The 21,866-nt window shown below is 42.5% G+C and overlaps 1 protein-coding gene across 1 annotated transcript; it reads left to right on the top strand.

Moving 5' to 3' along the window:
- The first annotated feature begins 15,698 nt into the window (after positions 1-15,698).
- LOC117846897 (uncharacterized) lies at positions 15,699-16,368 on the top strand. Its single transcript, XM_034728019.2, has one exon. The coding sequence runs from the start codon at positions 15,715-15,717 to the stop codon at positions 16,267-16,269; it is 555 nt and encodes a 184-aa protein (XP_034583910.1). The 5' UTR covers positions 15,699-15,714; the 3' UTR covers positions 16,270-16,368.
- Positions 16,369-21,866: the final 5,498 nt, after the last annotated feature.

Raw genomic sequence — 21,866 nt, 5'->3', positions numbered from 1 at the left:
ATGTCCGCCTGGCTACCCTCATCCTCGGTCTACATTATCAGAACGATGGAACCACTAACACCAGTAGTAACCTGCTCTATTATATACCTTGCATCCTCTTCGTCTCCCATCTCAACTAATTTAAACACCCATGAAAATTATATCATAGACTTTGATGTAGCATCAATCAATCATTCAACATCAAAGTTTGATTTTGTTGATTTCATGAAACCAAAACTGCACTATTCTAGTGGTTGAATTAAGTAGTGCATAAAACTATAAAAGCATAACCTAAAAGTAATGTTGAAAAATTATAAAAGCACCGACATGTCTTCGAATTGAACTCAAGTATTAGTATCGAATGAGATAAATATTACAAAAAGATAAGTTTGGCATTAGTGCCTTTCCAAAATTTGGCAACTCTAGGAATATTGTGTCTTTTATTGATAGGAATATCGGGTAAATGGATTTAGAAATTAATTGAAGCTAAGTTTATTGTTGGTAAATATTTGGAGCAAAACTCTAATTTTAATTACACCATATTAATAGGAATATCAAAAAGATAAGTTTATTACTTGAAGCTAAGTAAATAAAAATAGTAATAAAAACAATTAACCTATTTGAAGCTAATTAAATAAAAATATTAATAAACAATTAATGTATTTGAAGCTAATTAAATAAAAATAGTAATAAAAAATTAACCTATTTGAAGCTAATTAAATAAAAACAGTAATACAAAAGGACCCTTGCGTCAGGAAGGGCCCCGGTTTGAGGGGGGCGCACCAACCCATACCAGCGGGGCGGGTGCGCTCCTCGACGGGGGGGGGGGGGGGGGGGGGGGGGCGGCTCACGGGTCGACGGGCCGGGGCGAGTGACGGGTCAACGTTGATGGCGGCCGGGGCTAACGGACGGCATGTGGGGGGCTAATACGGTGGCTGGGCTAGGGCACGGGCAACGACTGGGTGCGCGGATCGATGACGGTGGGTGCTCGGACGGGACGGGCGATGGGGTAGATGGGGCGGGCGACGACGGCGGTGGCCCAGATGGGCGAACGGCGGCCGAGTTGGGGCACGGGTGACAGTGGACAAGGCAGGGTGGAGATGGCGGCCGGGCGTGGACGGAAGCGGGTGGATGATGGTATCCAGGGTAGGTGGACGGTGGCCGGGTGCAGACGGGAGAGGAGACGAGCGGGCGCGGGGGTCGGGCGGCAGATCTTGCTCTGCATGGGAGACGAGGAAGGGGAGGAGTCCCCAAATGTCTTAACCCCCCTAGTCCCGGGTTGACTTTGCAACTAGGACTAAAGGGCCATTAGTTCTGGTTGAAAAATTCAACCCGGGACTAAAGCCACCCTCCCCCTTTAGTCCTAGTTGTAATTTCCAACCGGGACTAAAGGGTGCTTTTCACGGAAGCTGAAAAAGCACCCTTTAGTCCATGTTGGAAATTGCAACAAGGACTAAAGGGCATTTTCATTTCCTGCTTGTTTTGAAAAAATAATTTATGTATGTTTTAAGTTGTTTTCCACTGGTTTCGTTAAAGAATAAATAAAAACTTTACATATTTTGAACATGAAAAATATATTAAATTAGCAAGTATATTTAAAAAAGTCTGAATCAATCATTAATTCTATACTAGTTGATTAAGTTTCTAAAATAATTATTTTAATGCATCAATGTCATCAACAAACTCTTCAATTAAATAATTTCAACGCGTAAAAAATGAAATTGATGTATGTGGTTACGTTAACATTGTTTATATTGATTGAATAAATATTCACTATAGATCATTACAATATAATTCAGAAAATCTAATTGCCATAAAGCATTACATAAAGGAGAACTATACTTAGTGCATTACAATGTAACGTTAAAAAACTACTTCTTGACGAAAATTCCTTAGTCATGATCGCAGCGTAACTACGGAGCCTTTTCTTTGGCTAGCATGATGCTTGTGTCAACTTCGATAGCGAATAGAGGCATCACATCAAACTGATCATAATCATCTAACTGGTCTGTTTTGTCCTCGACTCCCACAATTTTTCTTTTACACGGAAGAACTATGTGGCCCTTTGGCTCCCATGGTTTTTCTTTATCTTTTGAATTTTTCTTATGTTTGCTAGACATGTCCTTCACATAGAAAACCTCATGCACATCATTGGAAAGGACGAATGGTTCATCATTGTATCCAGTTTTGGTCAGATCCACTATTGTTATTCCATACTGATCTTTCGTTACACAACCTCCAGTTAGCTTCACCCATTGGCAACAAAACAGAGGGATGTTCAGCGGTCCACATTCGCGTTCCCAGATTTCCTCTATGAAACCATAATATGAGTCCTTGCTCCTATTGCTGTCCATGACATCTATGCGGACACCACTATTCTAGTTGGTGCTTTTTTAGTCTTGGGCTCTCGTGTAAAATATTTAACCATTTATCTCGTAACCTTGGAATTTCACGATTGTGCTAGAAAGTCCCCTAGCTAACCAAGCGAGCTATTTGTGAATCGCGGAGTTACCCATACGGTGTTGACGCAACCAAGAGGGAAAAATATCCATGTGATGATGTATAATCTAGGCATCGGATTTTGTCGGGTGTTGGGAAAATAGAATCTGCTTGTGTTCCTCGATATACGGAGCCACAAAAGATGATTGTTGCAGAACAGTGAAGTGTGTTTTATGGAACAAATCAGTGTCATTGCTCGAACTTGGTTTCCTTCCAAGGGTCCCCGTTCCCCGTAGCCTCCCCTCGTGGTGTGATGTTGGAACTCCAATCAAATTAACTGAGTCAATAAAATCAACACAAAACTCAAACACCTCGTCTATTCCATATCCCTTGGTGATGCTTCCTTCTAGACGGGCATTATGAACATAGTTTTTTAGGATTGACATGAACCTCTCGAAAGGCCACATATTGTGCAGGAATACTGGACCGAGAATAGTAATCTCTTTGACTAGGTTATTGTGCGTCAATGTCATTGCTTGGTTATTTGGGCCTTGGATAAGCACCAACATCATAATGAACTTTCACTTCATGCACAGCCAAGGAGCAAGGTTGAACATACATAGGGTCACAAGCCAAGTACTATGACCACCACTCAACTCACTGAATGGATTGAATCCATCAGTACTTAAACCAAACCTGATGTTCCTTGCATTACTTTCAAAGTTGGGGAATGCTCTATCAATTGATCTCCACTGGGCCCTATCCACAAGGTGTCTCAGCAACTCATCTTGCTTATGTCCTTCTTTGTGCCATCGCATCAACTTAGCATTCGCCTTGTTTCTGAACAAATGCTTCAAACGTGGTATTATAGGGAAATACCACATCACCTTCATGGGAACTCTTTTTGTGGGAGGCTGCCCCTCGACATCACCAGGATCTCGCCTGATCTTTTATAGCAACGCTCCGTACACATGACAATCATCCAATTTCTTGTATTCATCACCACGATAAAGGATACAATCAATAGGGCATGCGTGTATCTTCTGAACCTCCAATCCCAGAGGGCAAACAACCTGTTTAGCTTCATATGTTGTGGATGACAATTCATTATTCTCAGGAAGAATGTTATTTACAATTTTCAATATTCCCTGAAATGCCTTACCGAACAACCATTTTTTGTCTTCCATTGCAGCATTTCCAGTGTGGTACCCGATTTTTTATGCTCCTGCTTGCAATGTGGGTACAATAATTTTTTTTGATTATCTATCATGCGCTACAACTTTTCTGATTCCTTCTTAGTTTCGCAGTCTTTGTGTGCATCCCATAGCACCTGACCAAAATCATCAATAGGGCCATCTTCTACAAACTCATCTTCATCAGCCTCGCCCATTGTAGTATCTGCAAAAGCTTGACCTGCAGCCCATTCCGGAATGTTGTTATCATCCTACTCTTCTTTGCCGTCTACAATTATAACCCCTCTTTCGCCGTGTTTGGTCCAAACCAAATAGTTAGGCATGAAACTATATCTAAATAAGTGGTTGTGAATAGTCCCCCAGGAAGAGTAGTCCTTCTTGTTACTGCATTGGAAGTATGGACAACATATGAATCCCTTCTTTAGCTTGTTGGCTTTGGCCACTTCGAGAAAATAATGCAAGCTATCAACAAACTCCTTGGTCCGTCGGTCCGCGTTATACATCCATTGCCGGTCCATCCACATCGTGTTACGTGAGAAATGGAAATAGGTCTTCATATTAGATAAAGAACTTTCAATATTAGGTAGGGGGAAAAATAGAGTAAATGCGTTTATAATATTTAGTCCTTGCAAAAAAATATTAGATAAATAAATTATTACATGACAAATGGACATAGGTCTTCGTAATAGGTAGGGAAAAAATAGAGTAAATGTGTTTATAATATTTAGTCCTTAAAGAAATATTAGATAAATATATTATTACATGAGGAACGGACATAGGTCTTCATATTAGATAAAGAACATGATCAGTATTAGGTATGGGAGAAAATAGAGTAAATATGTTTATTTTAGTCCTTGCAAAAAAATTAGATAAATAAATTATTATGTGAGAAATGGATATAGGTCTTCGTATTAGATAAAAAATTTGATAAATATTCATAATTACACCAATCAACATTCATAACATTCACATGAAAATTACACCAATCAACATTCATAACATTCACTAGGTCGGCATAAATAAAAATGCTAGAATTTTGGAACAAAACAATAAAGATACATATACACTAAAGATTACAGATGCTCCATAGTGGACTTCACGTAGTCAATTATCCTAAAATAATGGTACAACATAGCAGAATGTTCACCCTCCAAGACATCACTGCACATAACTCAATGTTCTACGAAGTCTATCGAGAGTCACCTCCACATATCCAGTACGAGAAAATAATGGTACAACAGAAGATCTTCGAGTCCACATACTCGAGCTGAATATCATAAAGGAATCTTGAAATAATTGTTGAAATAGAAGTATGGTGGTACACACACAATAGCCCGTCTAGGCAAAATATCTGTTCACTGAGCATGACCCATGGTGGCAAGCAAAAACCAAACAAAAGCCGCTAGGTCAAGGTCAGTAAACAGATCTCTGCCTGAGGAGGATATTGGGCAAAAAGGCGTTTGGAATACTATTACAAGATTCTTTTATGATATTCAGCTTGAGTTTGTGGACTCGAAGCTCTTCTGTTGTACCATTATTTTCTAGTACTGGAGGAGCGGAGGTGACTCTCCATAGACTTCGTAGAAAGTTGAGTTATGTGCAGAAAATAGTGTAAGCACATTCATGCTATGTGCAGACACTGTTCTCTAGGATTGGAGGAGTGGAGGTGGTACATCCATTGCCGGTCCATCTATATCGTATTACATGGAAAATGAACAGGGCTTCGTATTACATAAAGAACTTGATCAATATTAGGTAGGGGAAAAATGGAGTAACTGTGTTTATATTTAGTCCTTGCAATGAGCATGAGATAAATACATTATTGATCAAAGAAATACAATTATTGTTAAATTACAGTGACATGAAAAATTGTAGCAATGACCAAATTCTATTTTTTACACCTACAATTTATTTATGTTAATTTTATTGCAATGATTAAATATTAAAAATACATTTACTCTTTTTTTTCCATACCTAATATTGATTAAGTTTTTTTTAACTAATACAAATCATATATAACAAGCAAGCTATCCATCAAATTCTAGCTCAAAAACATGTATAAATAAAAATCTTTTCCATTCTCCGTTATTCTAAAAAACTTATTTTTCTCTATCTCTAAATTATAAAACAAAGCATAATAACAATAAATAAAGGGAGAATAAAGTAGCTAACCTTTACAACACTTTGGATAACACTTTGAAGTGAAATCCCCATGGAAATGAGGAAAAACATTCAAGCAGCACCTCTTCTAAGATTGCTTGCTTGCTATGGAGAGAAGGAAGAAACTCTCAGTCTCTGGTGGAGTAGCTCGGGCTGGGAGGAAGAAGAGCGCTCAGGCTGGACAAAAGACCCCCCCTTTTTATCCCGGTTGGTAATTCCAACCGGGACTAAATCTTTTGTCCCGATTGGAATTAGCAACCGGGACAAAAAGCGGTCTTTCATTCCAGTTAGAATTTTCAACTGGGACAAAAAGGGGAGGGTCGGTGCGATTTTTTGTAGCTGTTACAACCACGACTAAAGGGGGGTTTTAGTCCTAGTTGGTCTTTACAACTGGGGCTAAAGCCGCCCCCCCTCCCCGATCGTTGGTGGCCATAGGTGCCTCATTTTTTACCCAGGTTCAAAGTCAATTCAGATAAAAGCTGCTGGACGGAAATTCAGTTCTCCAGTAGTGAAGGTATCCCCAGCCCTCAAGATGGAGGATGTTGGATGTTGATGAAGCGACGACGAGCTCGGGCACCATGGCTGCTTCTGCAGCCACCGAGACAGAAGATAAATCCACGAAGGTGTCACCAGCCCTGAGCCAAAGACGTCAGTTCAGAAAATAGACATTGCCTTGAGCCCGAATGCTGCGCAAGAAGTGGAGCGCGCTCAAGAGGTTGTCAAAACCATGCAAGCGAATCCTGCTCCGAGGGCCCTGGTGGTGAGGGGTGCATCACCTGACGACATCGACTTGATCGATGATCCGTTGTTAGCGCTGGAGTAGGTATGTAAGATGTATGATGATCCGTTGTTAGCGCTGGAGAAGGTATGTATGTAAGATCTATGCTGGAGATGCAGTGGCGGTTGAATGAGTATGCCCAGGTAATCTTGTCTTGTCAATATGCGCTTCTGACCTTGAAATATCTTGGAAGAATCCTTGAGGCAAGTACTTATTTGTTTGTAGGAAGTGATCTCTCCTGCTCGCAACGAAAGTCTAATTTTCTGCGAGAAATCAGGAATGCAGTCTTGCTAGCTGAAGAAGCCAAGGAGAAAGTTTGCCCAAGAGAGAATATTTACCTCCAGGCTGATCATACGCCATGATGGAGCCACCGCAGCCCTCCGTAGGTAGATCCAAGTGTTGCAAGGGGAGCGGGATCAAGTGGTGATTGATGAAGAAGAACAAGTCGCTCTCTTCGACTCTGAAAGGTATGATGCCTTTGTTGGGATACGAGGTAGGCTACACTAGCGCAAATCAAAATTTCTACCGCATATAACCAGGAAGAACTGTCGTATAAGGATCATGGGATTACCACTCGACGCACTACTGGTGCGGAAGATGTAGATTTGCGTCGATGCAGTGAAGACGATCAACGCAGTCGTACGTAGTCGATCATGTCAACGTCCAGCAGCTCCTCAGCAGCTCGTCCACGTGCAGCAAGATCGCCCTCGTGCCGCGGCTCGTCGTGGCTCGTCGTGGCCCGTCGGCGGCTCGTCCAAGTGCTGCAGGCGCAACACCTCTAAGGTATCCACACGTCCAGGGAGGAAGCGTCGCAAGCCGGATTGCTAGATCCGCGAGTTGCAACAGGCGAGGGCGTGGGAGGCGCGGCAGATGTGTTTCGCCAAAAGGTGTAAACCCTAGGGCGCCCCCACCCCTCTATTTATAGAGGTTCCTAATGGGCCTCTGGGTTTGAGGCCCATTAGTACTTCTAAACCTAATCCAACTCGGATCAGATCCGAATTGGGCTTCCAGCCCCTTAAGTGTGCGACCCTATGGGTTCGGATACGTATAGACGTGGCCCGAGTACTCCTAGCAAGACGTGCCAACTCCTACACGCACACGAAGATCATATCAGACGAACCATCACAACATAATATACATGCTATTCCCTTTGCCTCACGATATTTGGTCTAGCTTCAAGCCGACCGCTCTTTCTCGATCCTGTGATTCGGAATCCCTTTGTAGGTTAACTCTTAACCGTACGTAGCATGGCCATGCATTTTCGGATCCGATCACTCGAAGGGCCCAAAGATATCACTCTCAATCAGAGAGGGGCAAATCCCATCTTGATTGACCATGTCTCATAGCATGCTTCTTGACAAACCCGAAAGCTACCTTTATAACTACCCTGTTACAGCGTAGCGTTTGATAGCCCCTAAGTAGGTCGATCCACATCTTGAATACATACGACAATCTCAGGTCTAAGGACAAAGCGTATATGTTGTTTAAAGAGAGAACTACTTCTCGTGTTGGGTCAGTCCTAGCACATGTCTCCACATGTGTCCACATTATTAGTTCAACATCTCCATGTTCATGACTTGTGAAACATAGTCATCAACTAATACATGTGCTAGTCTAATATTCATGTGTGTCCTCACATGAACTCCGACTAGGGACAACTTTAGAATAACCATACAAGTAAAGAGTTTCACATACAATTCACATAATTGCAAATCAATTCAAGTAGCCTTTAATGGATATTCAATGAACACAATATACAAATCATGGATACAAATGGAATATCATCATCTCTCTGATTGCCTCTAGGGCATACCTCCAACAGTCTCCCACTTGCACTAGAGTCAATCTAGAAGGTACCTAATACCCATAGCTCTTACATGCGCATCATGCTTAGCCTGCGGGAGTGGTTTTGTCAACGGATCAGAAATGTTCAGATCCGTGTGTATTTTGTATATCTTGATCTCACCCCGGTTAACGAAGTCTCGAATGAGATGAAATCGCCGCATTACGTGTTTGTTCTTCTGGTGGTTCCTTGGCTCCTTTTCTTGCGCAATTGCCCCATTGTTATCACAGTAGAGATTCAATGGGCTGGATGCATTCGGGAACACACCAAGCTCAATGAGGAAATTTCTTATCCAAACACCCTCCTTCGCGGCATCCGAAGCCGCGATGTACACAGCTTCTGTCGTAGAATCGGCCACCGTCTCCTGCTTGGAACTCTTCCAACTAACAGCACCACCATTTAGCGTGAACACAAATCCTGATTGTGACTTTGAATCATCTCTGTCGGTTTGGAAACTAGCATCGGTGTAACCTGTTACAACGAGTTCCTCCTCACCTCCATAGACGAGTACTTAAAAATGTTTTTCACCGCTGTCTAGTGACTCTCACCTGGATCAGGCTGGTGTCTGCTTGTCATACTTAGCGCATATAAAACATCTGGGCGAGTACTTATCATTGCATACATGATAGATCCAATAGCCGAGGCATATGGTACTCTACTCATGCGATCCCGCTCATCTGCAGTTGAAGGACACTGAGTCTTGCTGAGATGTATGCCATGTGACATAGGTAAGAACCCTTTCTTTGCCTCTTCCATGCTGAACCGCTTCAACACTTTGTTAATGTAAGTATCTTGGCTTAAACCTATAAGCCTTCTCGATCTATCTCTATAGATCTTAATGCCCAGAATATATGCCGCTTCCCCTAAGTCCTTCATCGAAAAACTATTTTTCAGTGAAGTCTTTACGGACTCAAGCATAGGAATGTTATTTCCAATCAGTAATATGTCATCCACATATAAGATTAGAAATACTACAGAGCTCCCACTAACCTTCTTGTAAACACAAAACTCTTCTTCGTTCTTGGTGAAGTCAAACCCTTTGACCACTTCATCAAAACAAATGTTCCAACTCCTAGATGCTTGCTTCAATCCATAAATGGATCTCTGAAGCTTGCATACCTTTCCAGCATTTTTCGGATCGACAAAACCCTCGGGCTGTATCATATACACGTCCTCAGCTAGGTTTCCATTCAGGAAAGCTGTCTTGACATCCATCTGCCATATCTCATAATCGAAATATCCAGCTATAGCTAGAATAATCCGAATGGACTTAAGCATCACTACGGGCGAGAAGGTCTCGTCGTAGTCAACTCCTTGAACTTGTCGAAAACCTTTTGCGACAAGTCGTGCTTTATAGATGTGAACATTTCTATCCATGTCCTTTTTCTTCTTATAGATCCACTTGCACTCTATGGCTTTAACACCATCAGGCGGGTCAACTAAGTTCCAAATTTGATTGTCTCCCATGGACTCTATTTCGGATTGCATGGCACTCTGCCATTTTTCGGAGTCTGGGTCCATCATTGCTTCCGCATATGTCGCAGGTTCATCATTGTCCAACAATAATATTTCCCGCATTTCGCGGAGCCTTGCCGACCTTTGTGGTTGTGGCGGTGCTTCTCTTGCCATGGGTATCTCAACTTGTTCTGCTACGTTAGCATCACTCATTGATTCTTGCCCAATCGGCTCATCTTGAACTTCTTCAAGATGCACTGTGTTTCCACTCTTTTCTCCTTTGAGAAACTCTTTCTCTAGAAAAACCCCATTCCGAGCGACAAACACTTTGCCTTCTGATCGGTTGTAGAAATAATATCCCAAAGTTTCCTTTGGATATCCCACGAAAATGCACTTATCCGACTTGGGTGTGATCTTGTCTGACTGAAGTCGCTTGACAAACACTTCACATCCCCAAATCTTTAGAAAAGACAAACTAGGAACCTTTCCAGTCCATATCTCATATGGTGTCTTAACTACGGATTTAGATGGTACCCTATTAAGTGTGAAAGCTGCTGTTTCTAGAGCGTATCCCCAAAATGACAATGGTAGGTCCGACTGGCTCATCATTGATCGAACCATGTCTAACAAAGTTCGATTACGTCGCTCGGATACACCGTTTCTCTGAGGTGTTCCAAGCGGCGTAAGTTGTGGAACAATTCTGCAACTCTTTAGATGATTGCTAAACTCGTGGCTCAAATACTCGCCTCCACAATCAGATCGTAGGGCCTTAATTTTCTTGCCATGCTGATTTTCAACTTCATTCTAAAATTCTTTGAATTTTTCAAAGGTTTCAGACTTGTGCCTCATCAAGTAGACATAGCCATATCTACTAAAATCATCAGTGAAAGTTATGAAGTATTGGAATCTTCCTCTAGCCGTCATGCTCATTGGTCCGCATACATCACTATGTACGAGTTCCAACAAGTCTACTGCTCTCTCAGGAAATCCTGTGAAAGGTGTCTTGGTCATCTTGCCTAGCAACCAAGCCTCACATGTCTCGTATGATTCAAAATCAAACGAAGTTAGAAGTCCATCAGAATGGAGCTTCTTCATGCGCTTTTCACTTATATGACCCAAACGACAATGCCACAAGTAGGTAGGACTCAAATCATTAGGCCGAGGCCTTTTAGCACTTACGTTACAGATAGGTGATCCATCAAGATTTAAAACAAATAATCCATTCACAATGGGTGCAAAAGCCATAAACATATTATTCTTAGAGATCACACAACCATTGTTTTCACTCGCAAATGAATAACCATCCTTCATCAAGCATGAAGGAGACAAAATGTTTCGACTTAAACTAGGAACGAAATAACAATTATTCAACTCCATAATAAATCCTGACGGGAGGTGGAGTTGCATCGTCCCGACGGTCAACGCAGCAACTCTTGCATTATTGCCCACGCGGAAATCAACTTCTCCTCTTTCCACGCTTCTACTTCTTATCATTCCCTACATCGAATTGCAAATATGAGCAACCGATCTGGTATCAAATACCCAAGAATTAATAATTGTATCAGCGAGAAAAATGTTGTCTATAACATTAACAACAAGCGTACCTGAGGTAAAAGTACTCTTACTTCCGCCATTCTTCAATGAAGCTAGGTACTCCTTGCAGTTTCTCTTCCAGTGACCAAGTTCATGACAGTAAAAACACTCTTTGTCTGGAGCAGGTCCAGGTCCAGCTTTAACCTTGGGTGCTGGGTTTGGCTTGGACGTTCCAGCCTTGCCCTTCTTCTTCCAAGAATTTCCCTTCTTCTTAAAGCTAGGCTTGTTCTGTATAGCCATCACATGGCTGGTACTAGCGCTTTTCTTGATGTCAGCCTCTGCTGTTTTAAGCATGCCACACAGCTCATTCAGACCCTTCTCCGTCCCATGCATATGGTAGTTCAAGATGAAGTTCCCATAGCTAGGTGGAAGAGACGAAAGAATGAAATCAGTGGCCAACTCTTGGCCCAGTGGGAAGCCCAGCTTCTCCAACCGTTGAGTGTAACCAACCATCTTGATTACGTGTGGTCCTACTGCTGCGCTTTCTGCTAGCTTGCTCTCAACAAAAGCCTTAGACACATTGAACCTTTCAGTCCTGGCCTGTGTTTGGAACATGTCTCTAAGCGCCACGATCATATCGTGCGCCTCATGGTTTGTTTCGAACTGCATCTGCAGCTCGGGTTCCATGCAAACAAGCATAAGGCAGCTTACCTCAAGATTAGCATCAAATGCCTTCTTGTAAGCAGCCTTAATGGCAGCAGATGCATCATCAGCAGGTACTGGTGGTAGTGGGGTGTCTAGAACATCTTCCTTTTTATTAGCCTTGAGAACAATTCTCATGTTACGGATCCAATCCGAGTAATTTGTTCCATTCAACTTGTCCTTCTCAAGGACCGAACGCAAAGCAAACGGTGTAGTGCTGCTAGGTGCCATTTAATCTACAACAAAGTAATGCAAAATACACTAAGACAAACGTATCCATGATAGAGCAAATCACATTAAACTATTTTAACAGAATCTACTCCCACTAAAATCAATATCCCTCTATTGAAACTTAGTGATTCAGGATCCACAACTAACAAGTCTACTAGTGAGCTTTAGCATCACCGCTAGCAAACAAGGTAGATCGGTAAGCAACTTTTGCTAATCATATCACATATGACTCCTATTGTTGGGTGACATCTCTATGTCTCGGCGCCCAACCTTTATGCCCCAAGGTCCTTAACCGTTAAGATAACCTTGTTAAGCAAACCAACCCTTATGCGTGTAAGTGTCCGACACAAACCCGTCTAGTCAAGGAAAACTAGTGGTACCCTAATTTCATAGACCCACCACTAATTGTACAAGACATGGGACGGTGCAAGTTTTAGTTGGGAGGGCATACTAACTTAAACTTTTATGAGGGATCGTTCTACTTCTAACATCACAGCATGCAGAAAGTAAAACATAAATAGAATAGCATTCGCACAGTTGTGACACAGTATGGCCCGTTTTTCATATGGTGATCTCCATCTCCATAGAATCTGTTCACCATGGTGATCTCCATCTCCATGTTCCATGTGCGCCATCCTCCTGGTGATGAGTCCTCCAAGAACTAGAACATGCTATTACGCCTAATAGCTAGTAAAGAAGCTAGTAATGAAGATTACATAGTTGCTTGGATCATCACAGATTGGTACGCAGACCATTAAATACAATAAAGTGACAACACATATGGCTCCTGCCGTGTTGTCGTACGCGCGACACGCAGGTCACGAATGAGTTACACATATGTATCACATACACAAAGGGCCATACTGATCACAAGATACATACATCCTGCAAAACAGAGTTAAGCGTCCTAACGTTCCAAACTTTGGATGCCCGAAACTCCATCTTCCAAGCCAAATTTGGGAAATCTAATTTCGCTGAAAACGGCAAAGCCGTTGAATTTCATGTGTAACTTTTTCTGTAGATCAATTTTCATATAAAATTCGTTCCGATCCGAGATCATACCGAAAAGTTACGGCTGATTTACCGAAGCATACGCATACGGCAAAAATCCCGACCCCGGCAGTAGATCTCATCTACTATTGCACATCTAATGCGCCTGGCGTATGATCCTGGATTTCGATTCGACCAATCATATTGATCTTCGCTCACTGCAACTAGATTTACGTGTATCACTTAACTCCGATGGCGGAAACCGATCGGTAGGAGTATGTCGTTACACTACCATTGCAGCAAGAACACGAAACCAGGATATAGATCAAACTGAAAACTCGCATATCTCCATATGCACACATCCCGAATCCAAAACTAAACAGCAATGGCTCTGATACCACTGTTGGGATACGAGGTAGGCTACACTAGCGCAAATCAAAATTTCTACCGCATATAACCAGGAAGAACTGTCGTATAAGGATCACGGGATTACCACTCGACGCACTACTGGTGCGGAAGATGTAGATTTGCATCGATACAGTGAAGACGATCAACGTAGTCGTACGTAGTCGATCAACGTAGTCGTACGTAGTCGATCATGTCAACGTCCAGCAGCTCCTCAGCAGCTCGTGCACGTGCAGCAAGATCGCCCTCGTGCCGTGGCTCGTCGTCGGCTCGTCGTGGCTCGTCGGCAGCTCGTCAGTGGCTCGTCCAAGTGCTGCAGGCGCAACATCTCCAAGGTATCCACACGTGCAGGGAGGAAGCGTCGCAAGCCGGATTGCTAGATCCGCGAGTTGCAACAGGCGAGGGTGTGGGAGGCACGGCAGATGTGTTTCGCCAAAAGGTGTAAACCCTAGGGCGCCCCCACCCCTCTATTTATAGAGGTTCCTAACGGGCCTCTTGGTTCGAGGCCCATTACTACTTCTAAACCTAATCCAACTCGGATCAGATCCAAATTGGGCTTCCAGCCCCTTAAGTGTGTAACCCTATGGGTTCGGATACGTATAGATATGGCCCGAGTACTCCTGCTCGGCCCAATAGTCGGTAGCGGCCTCTAGCAAGACGTGCCAACTCCTACACGCACACGAAGATCATATCAGACGAACCATCACAACATAATATACATGCTATTCCCTTTGCCTCACGATATTTGGCCTAGCTTCAAGCCGACCGCTCTTTCTCGATCCTGTGATTCGGAATCCCTTTGTAGGTTAACTCTTAACCGTACGTAGCATGGCCATGCATTTTCGGATCCGATCACTCGAGGGGCCCAGAGATATCACTCTCAATCAGAGAGGGGCAAATCCCATCTTGATTGACCATGTCTCATAGCATGCTTCTTGACAAACCCGAAAGCTACCTTTATAACTACCCTGTTACGGCGTAGCGTTTGATAGCCCCTAAGTAGGTCGATCCACATCTTGAATACATACGACAATCTCATTTCTAAGGACAAAGTGTATATGTTGTTTAAAGAGAGAACTACTTCTCGTGTTGGGTCAGTCCTAACACATGTCTCCACATGTGTCCATATTATTAGTTCAACATCTCCATGTTCATGACTTGTGAAACATAGTCATCAACTAATACATGTGCTAGTCTAATATTCATGTGTGTCCTCACATGAACTCCGATTAGGGACAACTTTAGAATAACCATACAAGTAAAGAGTTTCACATACAATTCACATAATTGCAAATCAATTCAAGTAGCCTTTAATGGATATTCAATGAACACAATATACAAATCATGGATACAAATGGAATATCATCATCTCTATGATTGCCTCTAGGGCATACCTCCAACAGCCTTGATCTCAATGTAGTCGTTGGAGTCTAGTGGTCAGGTTCAAATCCTGATGGCTGGCAACTCGAAAAAATAGTGGCGGGGTGTTAGCCTGTGGCACTTGTAGTTGTTTTGGACCCTCCTCCTAACAGGTGGTCGCCAACTCGTGATCGGTTTAGGTTCTGGTGCAGCTGAGATTTCTTTTTTAATGCAATGTCAGCCGGTCGAGGTATTAATTGTCTAACTATATGGCATCTAATTTTCTGTAAACTTGTGCTACTTTCATAAACTGAAATACGTTAATTTACCAATGCACTAGTAGCAATTTGCTATCAAATCCTAAAATTATAATCTCATACCATATCGAGGTCGGCTATTTCTAGCAACTCGACAAGTTTATCTGTCAAATGTCAGGACATCCGACAAGCGTGGGGAACCCAGATAATAACTAAGCAAAAAGCAATGGACATTATCAGCTCCAAAGCAAGAGGCGAACCGCCATTTGCGAAGAACGAAGGGGCCTGCTATAAGAACCCATCCCACCTCGCCTGTTTCACCACCCTCTCCAGCGCTGCTCCACGAATAGATACCTGTCGCCACCGAGCAATTATTTAACAGAATAAACCATGGGGCCAGCCCACCCACGGCTCGTCCTCCTTGCTGCGGTCGCCTTGCTGTTCGCCGGCCTCCTCCCCCAGGCATTGGGGAGGGGGAAGGGACATGGAGCCGGTGCCGTCAACCCGCAGGTCGCCGGCATCTGCTCTCGCACCCCGTTCCCGGAGGTGTGCACGTCTACAGCCGGGCGGCACGCGTCTAAGTACCCGGTCATCGACAACCTGGCCGTGCTCAACATGCAGGTCGAAGCGTTCTCCAAGCGCGTGGCGCAGGCGCGGAAGCACGTCGCGAAGTCGGCCCGCACCATCCCACCAGCGCAGTCGCAGGCCCTTACGTTCTGCGACACCATGTACATGAACACCCAAGACACCATCGGCGCGGCGCAGCGGGCCATCACGTTCAAGGACACGGGCACCGCCAAGATCATGCTGCAGCTCGCCGTCCAGGATTTCGAGTCGTGCGACCGGCCGTTCACTCAGGCTAATGCCGCCAACCCCATGGGGAAGTTCGATAAGGAGCTCAACCAGATGGCCAACAACTGCATGACGCTTGCAAACATGATCTGATCCATGCGGAGGCAGTTAGGCATGCTTGCACCCCCAGCGTGAGGTGCAGAGACAAGCATGCATGGACGTGGAGGACTTGAGATTTTCAGATTATTTTCGAATTCATATAATTAATCCATTATGCGTTTTATTGACTAAATCTACGTATTTGTCGATTATATTACCATGTTCCGACCTGCATTTCATGGGTAGGTCATGAAATGAGGAAGAGGGCCCCTTTCCATTTGCTTGTCATCGAGCTTTCGCTTCCTTTCGTTGCTTACTAATTTCTAAGTTACATGAATTCCTATAACTATATAATATGCGCATCAACGTCTAAGCCATAAATAAAATGGTTGTTGCCTTCTCGAACCGAGCTATCTATCCAGATCTAGGTTGAACGAAGCACGGGATGTGCAAGGTTGGAGTAGGGCTACCGGTTAGGCAAAATTAGCCGGTGGACACTTGAAAAAGTTAGCTTTTGCTAGAAACCACTAAAAAAAGATGTCTTTTCTAAAACACACTAAAATTCTGTGGTAATTTGGTGCTGGACACCGCACTCATTATTATACTCGTTTTAAATACAAAGCTACGCGAAATGACAAGTATACCCCTGCCTCTTCTTTGCCTGCACCCGAATCGAGTCGTCACCGCCTTCTGCTCCCTCCCGGCGACTTCACCCTTTCTTGACGGCCCCCTCCCCGCGACGACCCATCCCGGCGCACTTCCCCTTCGGGCGGAGAGGTGTCAAGCAGTTTGGGGAGCCGGATGGATGACCATGGATCCTGGAGCTCGATCTGCTTTGCCGGTGGATACGAGATGAAGCTGCTCCTGGTGCTGGCTTCTGCGAAGGATTTGGTTTGGCGTTGATTTGGAAGGTGGCGCTGCAGGAAGTGAAGGAGCTGGAGGTGGCTTTGCAGCTCCCTGGTTGGTGCTTGAGTGCTTGGTGTGCTTGCTCTGCTCTGATTGGAATCAGGGGAGGCTCCAGCTGCAGCTTCGAGCTTCTGGTTTGCCTGGATTGGCCGCCGCTGGAAGGGGCTGCTTGCCTGCTCCAGCTGTCGGGATGGGTCGACGCAGGCATGAGCTACCGCAGCCGCCGGGAGAGGCCGGAGGAGCGCGCGGCGCCCGCTTCCTATGGCGGGGCTCGCTCTAGGTGGCCGCAGCTCCAGCTCCTGGGCACGCGCGCACGGTGCCGGCTCGAGGTGGCCACGGCGGTTGATCCGGGCGGCTGGCGTCGCTCACTCCAGGAGATGACGAAGACGACAGGGGTACGCAAGTCTTTTAAGAATGTTTTTTGAGCTGTTTGAGTAGAAAATATTATTAAATGAACCATGTGCAGTAGCATATTTACGTAGAATAGAATTCTAGGTCCTGTTTGGTTACTCTTGCTTAAAGCTTAGCAGCTAAAATTTGCGAAACTTTAGTTGCTAAACTTTAGCAAAAGCTGTTTAGATACTCTTGCTAAAAGGCATTTAATGAGCTGTAAAAAGACCTATCTACCCTTATTAAAGGTGCGCAGGAGCGGGAAGACAAGCAATAAATGAGGGGTATAGGTTGTCCAGCCCACCTTTTAGCAAGTTTTAGCAACAAAAAATTTGCTAAAGTGCTAAACTCTAGCAACTCAACTTTAGCAAGTTTTAGCAAGGGTGTTTGGCAGTTTAGCAGCTAAAGTTTAGCAAGATGGAACCAAACACCCCCCTAGTGTCTTTTCGCAAAGCCACATTTATTTATGGTATGGCTTTTAACGGTGTCCGCCAGCCAATTTTACTTACTAGTTATGGACGACACTATGTAAGAATCCAACATAAGTGACACATAATTTAGTGACGGAAAATAAAAACACGTGACTAGTGTGGTTTTAGTGACATAGATTTTCAACCGCGTCACTAATGTCTTTGCCTGAGCAAGTGCTGTGAAGCATTAGTGATGGTCCTCGTTGAGTTTAGTGACTGGTTGTAAAAAGTCCGTCTTTGGTAAGTCACACTAATGATGCGGTTTATAGGAAACGTTTCACTGCTATAGACATTAGTAACGCGAATATTCATAAAATGCGTCACTATCAATACATATTAGTGATGCGGGTCGTAAAAATACCATCACGGTAGCCTAAATTAGCGACGCGTGGTTTATAGAAAACGCGTCACTGCTATAGATATTAGTGACGTGAATATTCATAAAACTCATCAGCTACATATTAGTGACTCAGGTAGTAAAAAAAACCATCGCAGGTAATAAGAATTTATTAGTGAAACTAGTGACGGTTTTATTTTCGTCACTAATGTGAATCACTAATGGATGGTAAGACATTTCAGTGACGCGAGAAATATCCATCACTAATATGGATTTTAGTCGTCACTAATATATTGTTTCTTACATAGTGCGAGTCTCCCTTAATGTAAGATGAATTTGTAGGTGGAGGTCTTTGAAAGCAGATTTTGAACTTTAATTTCGTTACTCCACGTACGAAGTCTCCCTACATTTCTGAAAGAGTAAATTGCACCTACCATACAACAACTTATCAGGTGGGTACAGATTGGTTCAATAACTTGTAAAATGCTCACTCTAGTACAATAACTTGACAAGTATATGCAAATTAGTCCTACAACTTGTAAAATACTCAATCTAGTACAATAACTTGATAGGTGGGTGCAGATATGTCCAAGAACTTGTAAAATGCTCAATTTAGTGGAATAACCTGATAAATTGGTGGATCTGCAGTCCAAATATTATAACGAGCAACAGATTTGCTAATGTCGGGTTACGATATATTTGCATTGGAACAAATTATCGAGCATTATTTGACCATTGATATTTACATCATAATGGCAACACCTTTGCCAAGACTAGAACCTTTAGTGTTTAGAAAATTAATGTCATGTCTTCATAATTTTTTATACTATAATTTAATTGAGCATTTTATAAATTGTTGAACCAATTTGCACCCACCCACTAAGTTCTTTTATGATGGGTGCAAAACTGAACCGGGAGAATACTTCATCGAGTGGTGGGCATCACTCCTGTCCCGGCTCCCAAACCGGAAGTGAAAGTATTCTACACAACTTGAGTGGAGGAATTCACTAGGTTGATTGTACCACATTCGGCAAGGATGCTTTGAGCCATGAAGTGACTTTCTAAGCATTACACAATATATGTTGCAAGTTGTGTTTGGGGATTAAGTATTTGGATTCCTTCAGGACTCCATAAATAATGCACCAAAATCCAATGACTACAGAGGTGTATGTTGTCACTACATCTATCAACTGCATAGATAGATGATTTTACTGCCATAAGTATAATATCAAAAATTTATGACTCGTAGTATTGGAGAATAAATAGCATTGAAATAATGCTAGAGCTTGCGTAAAACCCTTGTTGCTACTAACCTTGCTTGTGACCACCATATTGTTCCCAAATCCATTTCTCGATGAAAACAAATTTGTATCACAATAAACATACAATGAAGCATTGGAAATATTCCAAACACTTCTTCAGGTGAGCAAGGCTATCTTTGCTTTATTACATCACTCTACAAGGTCTAGTTTGAACACAAAGGTGCTCTGCCATGGCCATGGTCTATTGGATCATTTGAAATGCATATATGCTGAGAAGTAAGTGTCGACACATGTAACCTTTAAATAGCATAATTCTCCAATTGACATGATGTCTACATCTTATGCACCCTTATTATTCATCATGACTTCTTGAAACGAGAATCAAGGGCTTCCGATAACGCAGTCTTAGTATTGTGCACCACTATGCTAGGTTGTGAATGCCTTTCATTCATAGGATAATCATAATCCTTTAGGTGTCTACCAATAGTAGGTTGGTTGCCAACAAAATGTTGGTCTACATTTACTACCTAATCCCATTTTGTGACCATATTTCTCCCCCTCTTATTTACAACAGTGGTTGCAACAGGGAGTTGAGTGGTTTTACATGGCACCACCACTCTTTCATGCACATTTTATAGGATCTGTAATATTTTATGACACCTCATAGTAAATGCATATGGAAGTTGATTTGCAATATATTGCAAATCATATGAATCGAAGAGTTCGGCTTTAGTACGGGATCCTGAGCTTGAAATGCTTAATGCATTCTAATAAATTTCCTAGCATTATTCCTGGTACCTGAAATCTCCCCTAATGCCTGGAAATGCTCATGATTGAAATGTAACTAGCATACGGGCTGTAGATAGATCCTCACAAATAGGTTCTAAATGATCGACGGAGAGTGAAATCTCACATAGATCCCCAGTTTTCTGTGTGCCCATAGATTTACACTGTGGTGGTGAGATTGGGATGTTTTAGAAGAAAACACACCCAATGTACGCAAATGGGAAATACTTCATGGATTCCCAGATACTAAAAGTATACAGGGGGAACTAATTAAATGCAGTTAATCACCAGTCAAGGGCATGTAAAACTACCTAACTCCAACAAACAGGTTTGAACAGACAGGTTGGAAATGGCAATTCACTAGTAACGGTCGTGTGATGATCTTAACTGTTTGAATCATAGATTTGTCATATCCATTGTGGATATAATTCTGAATACCTAGGAAATACAATCATCATTGTAAGCAAATTAGGTAAATTCAGTAGTGTGCAGGCTAATGTGCTTAGAATTGGAGCCATGATTAGTTCATGGCTTTGTGTTGTCAGTAGGACACACTAGAAGTCATCATATAGATGCATCATATAACCATGTAATGCCTGAAATATCCATACAATCTTTGTACTAGACCACACTTGTTCTCTTGATGGAGTTCAAGGAACTTAAGACGTTTAGATCTGATTTTAAGATAAGGGGGACTCAAAATCTAGTTCCCTGTGGTACTTGTAGAGTATCCATGCTACGGGGAAAATCATGACCAATAAAATTGCCTATAATTTTTCACTTCAACCTAATGATAGAATGGCTGAGTTGATCCTACCCAGTGTGGTATGCATCAAAGGCATGAAAAATTATATCAAATGCAACATGTTGTACGGGGAGATGTATGTAGAATACAATCCAAGAGAAATGTTTCTCAGAAATACGTATGCCATATCCATTACTATCATCTTGTGTTTCCATATGATAGAAACTTTTATGGATATCTCTATAATTTGTAAAGATATGAGTCAAATCAGGATATAATAAAACATCCTAGATGACTCCAATATCATAGGGAGCATGATAGTGGACTATCATTATATTGCATGGAGCTATTGTCAAAACATTCCCTCCTTTTTTTCAAAGGATTGTGAGAATATTTTATTCCCCTAGTATAGAGTTTGTGGTTCAATTGGCCACAAGGCACATTTCTTCCTCAATCGGAAAAGTTCCCATACTATATAGGACAAGAATTTAATTAAATTCTTATTAATTATACAGAAATATAGTATTGAATATTCAATACGAAGGTATAACATTCCAATATATACGAGTTTGTACAACTCAAAAATCATGAGTTTGTACTCCCCTAATCACAACTTGAGTTTGTAAAACTCAAGTTATGAATAAGTTTGTTCAACTCAAATATCATGAGTTTGAACATATCACAACACAACAACTGGGACATCAATGATAGTGAGATTATGCCAAATCTCAAAGTGGATCATTTGTATAGTACTC

This window comes from Setaria viridis, chromosome 3 (genome assembly GCF_005286985.2).
Source record: "Setaria viridis chromosome 3, Setaria_viridis_v4.0, whole genome shotgun sequence".
NCBI classification, from domain to species: domain Eukaryota; kingdom Viridiplantae; phylum Streptophyta; class Magnoliopsida; order Poales; family Poaceae; genus Setaria; species Setaria viridis.
The sequence above is the reverse complement of the archived record's forward strand: the minus strand, read 5'-3'. Positions and strand labels throughout refer to the sequence as shown.

Coding starts and splice junctions, on each gene's coding strand:
- LOC117846897 (XM_034728019.2), top strand. CDS start 15,715: ATGGGGCCAGCCCACCCACGGCTCGTCCTCCTTGCTGCGGTCGCCTTG.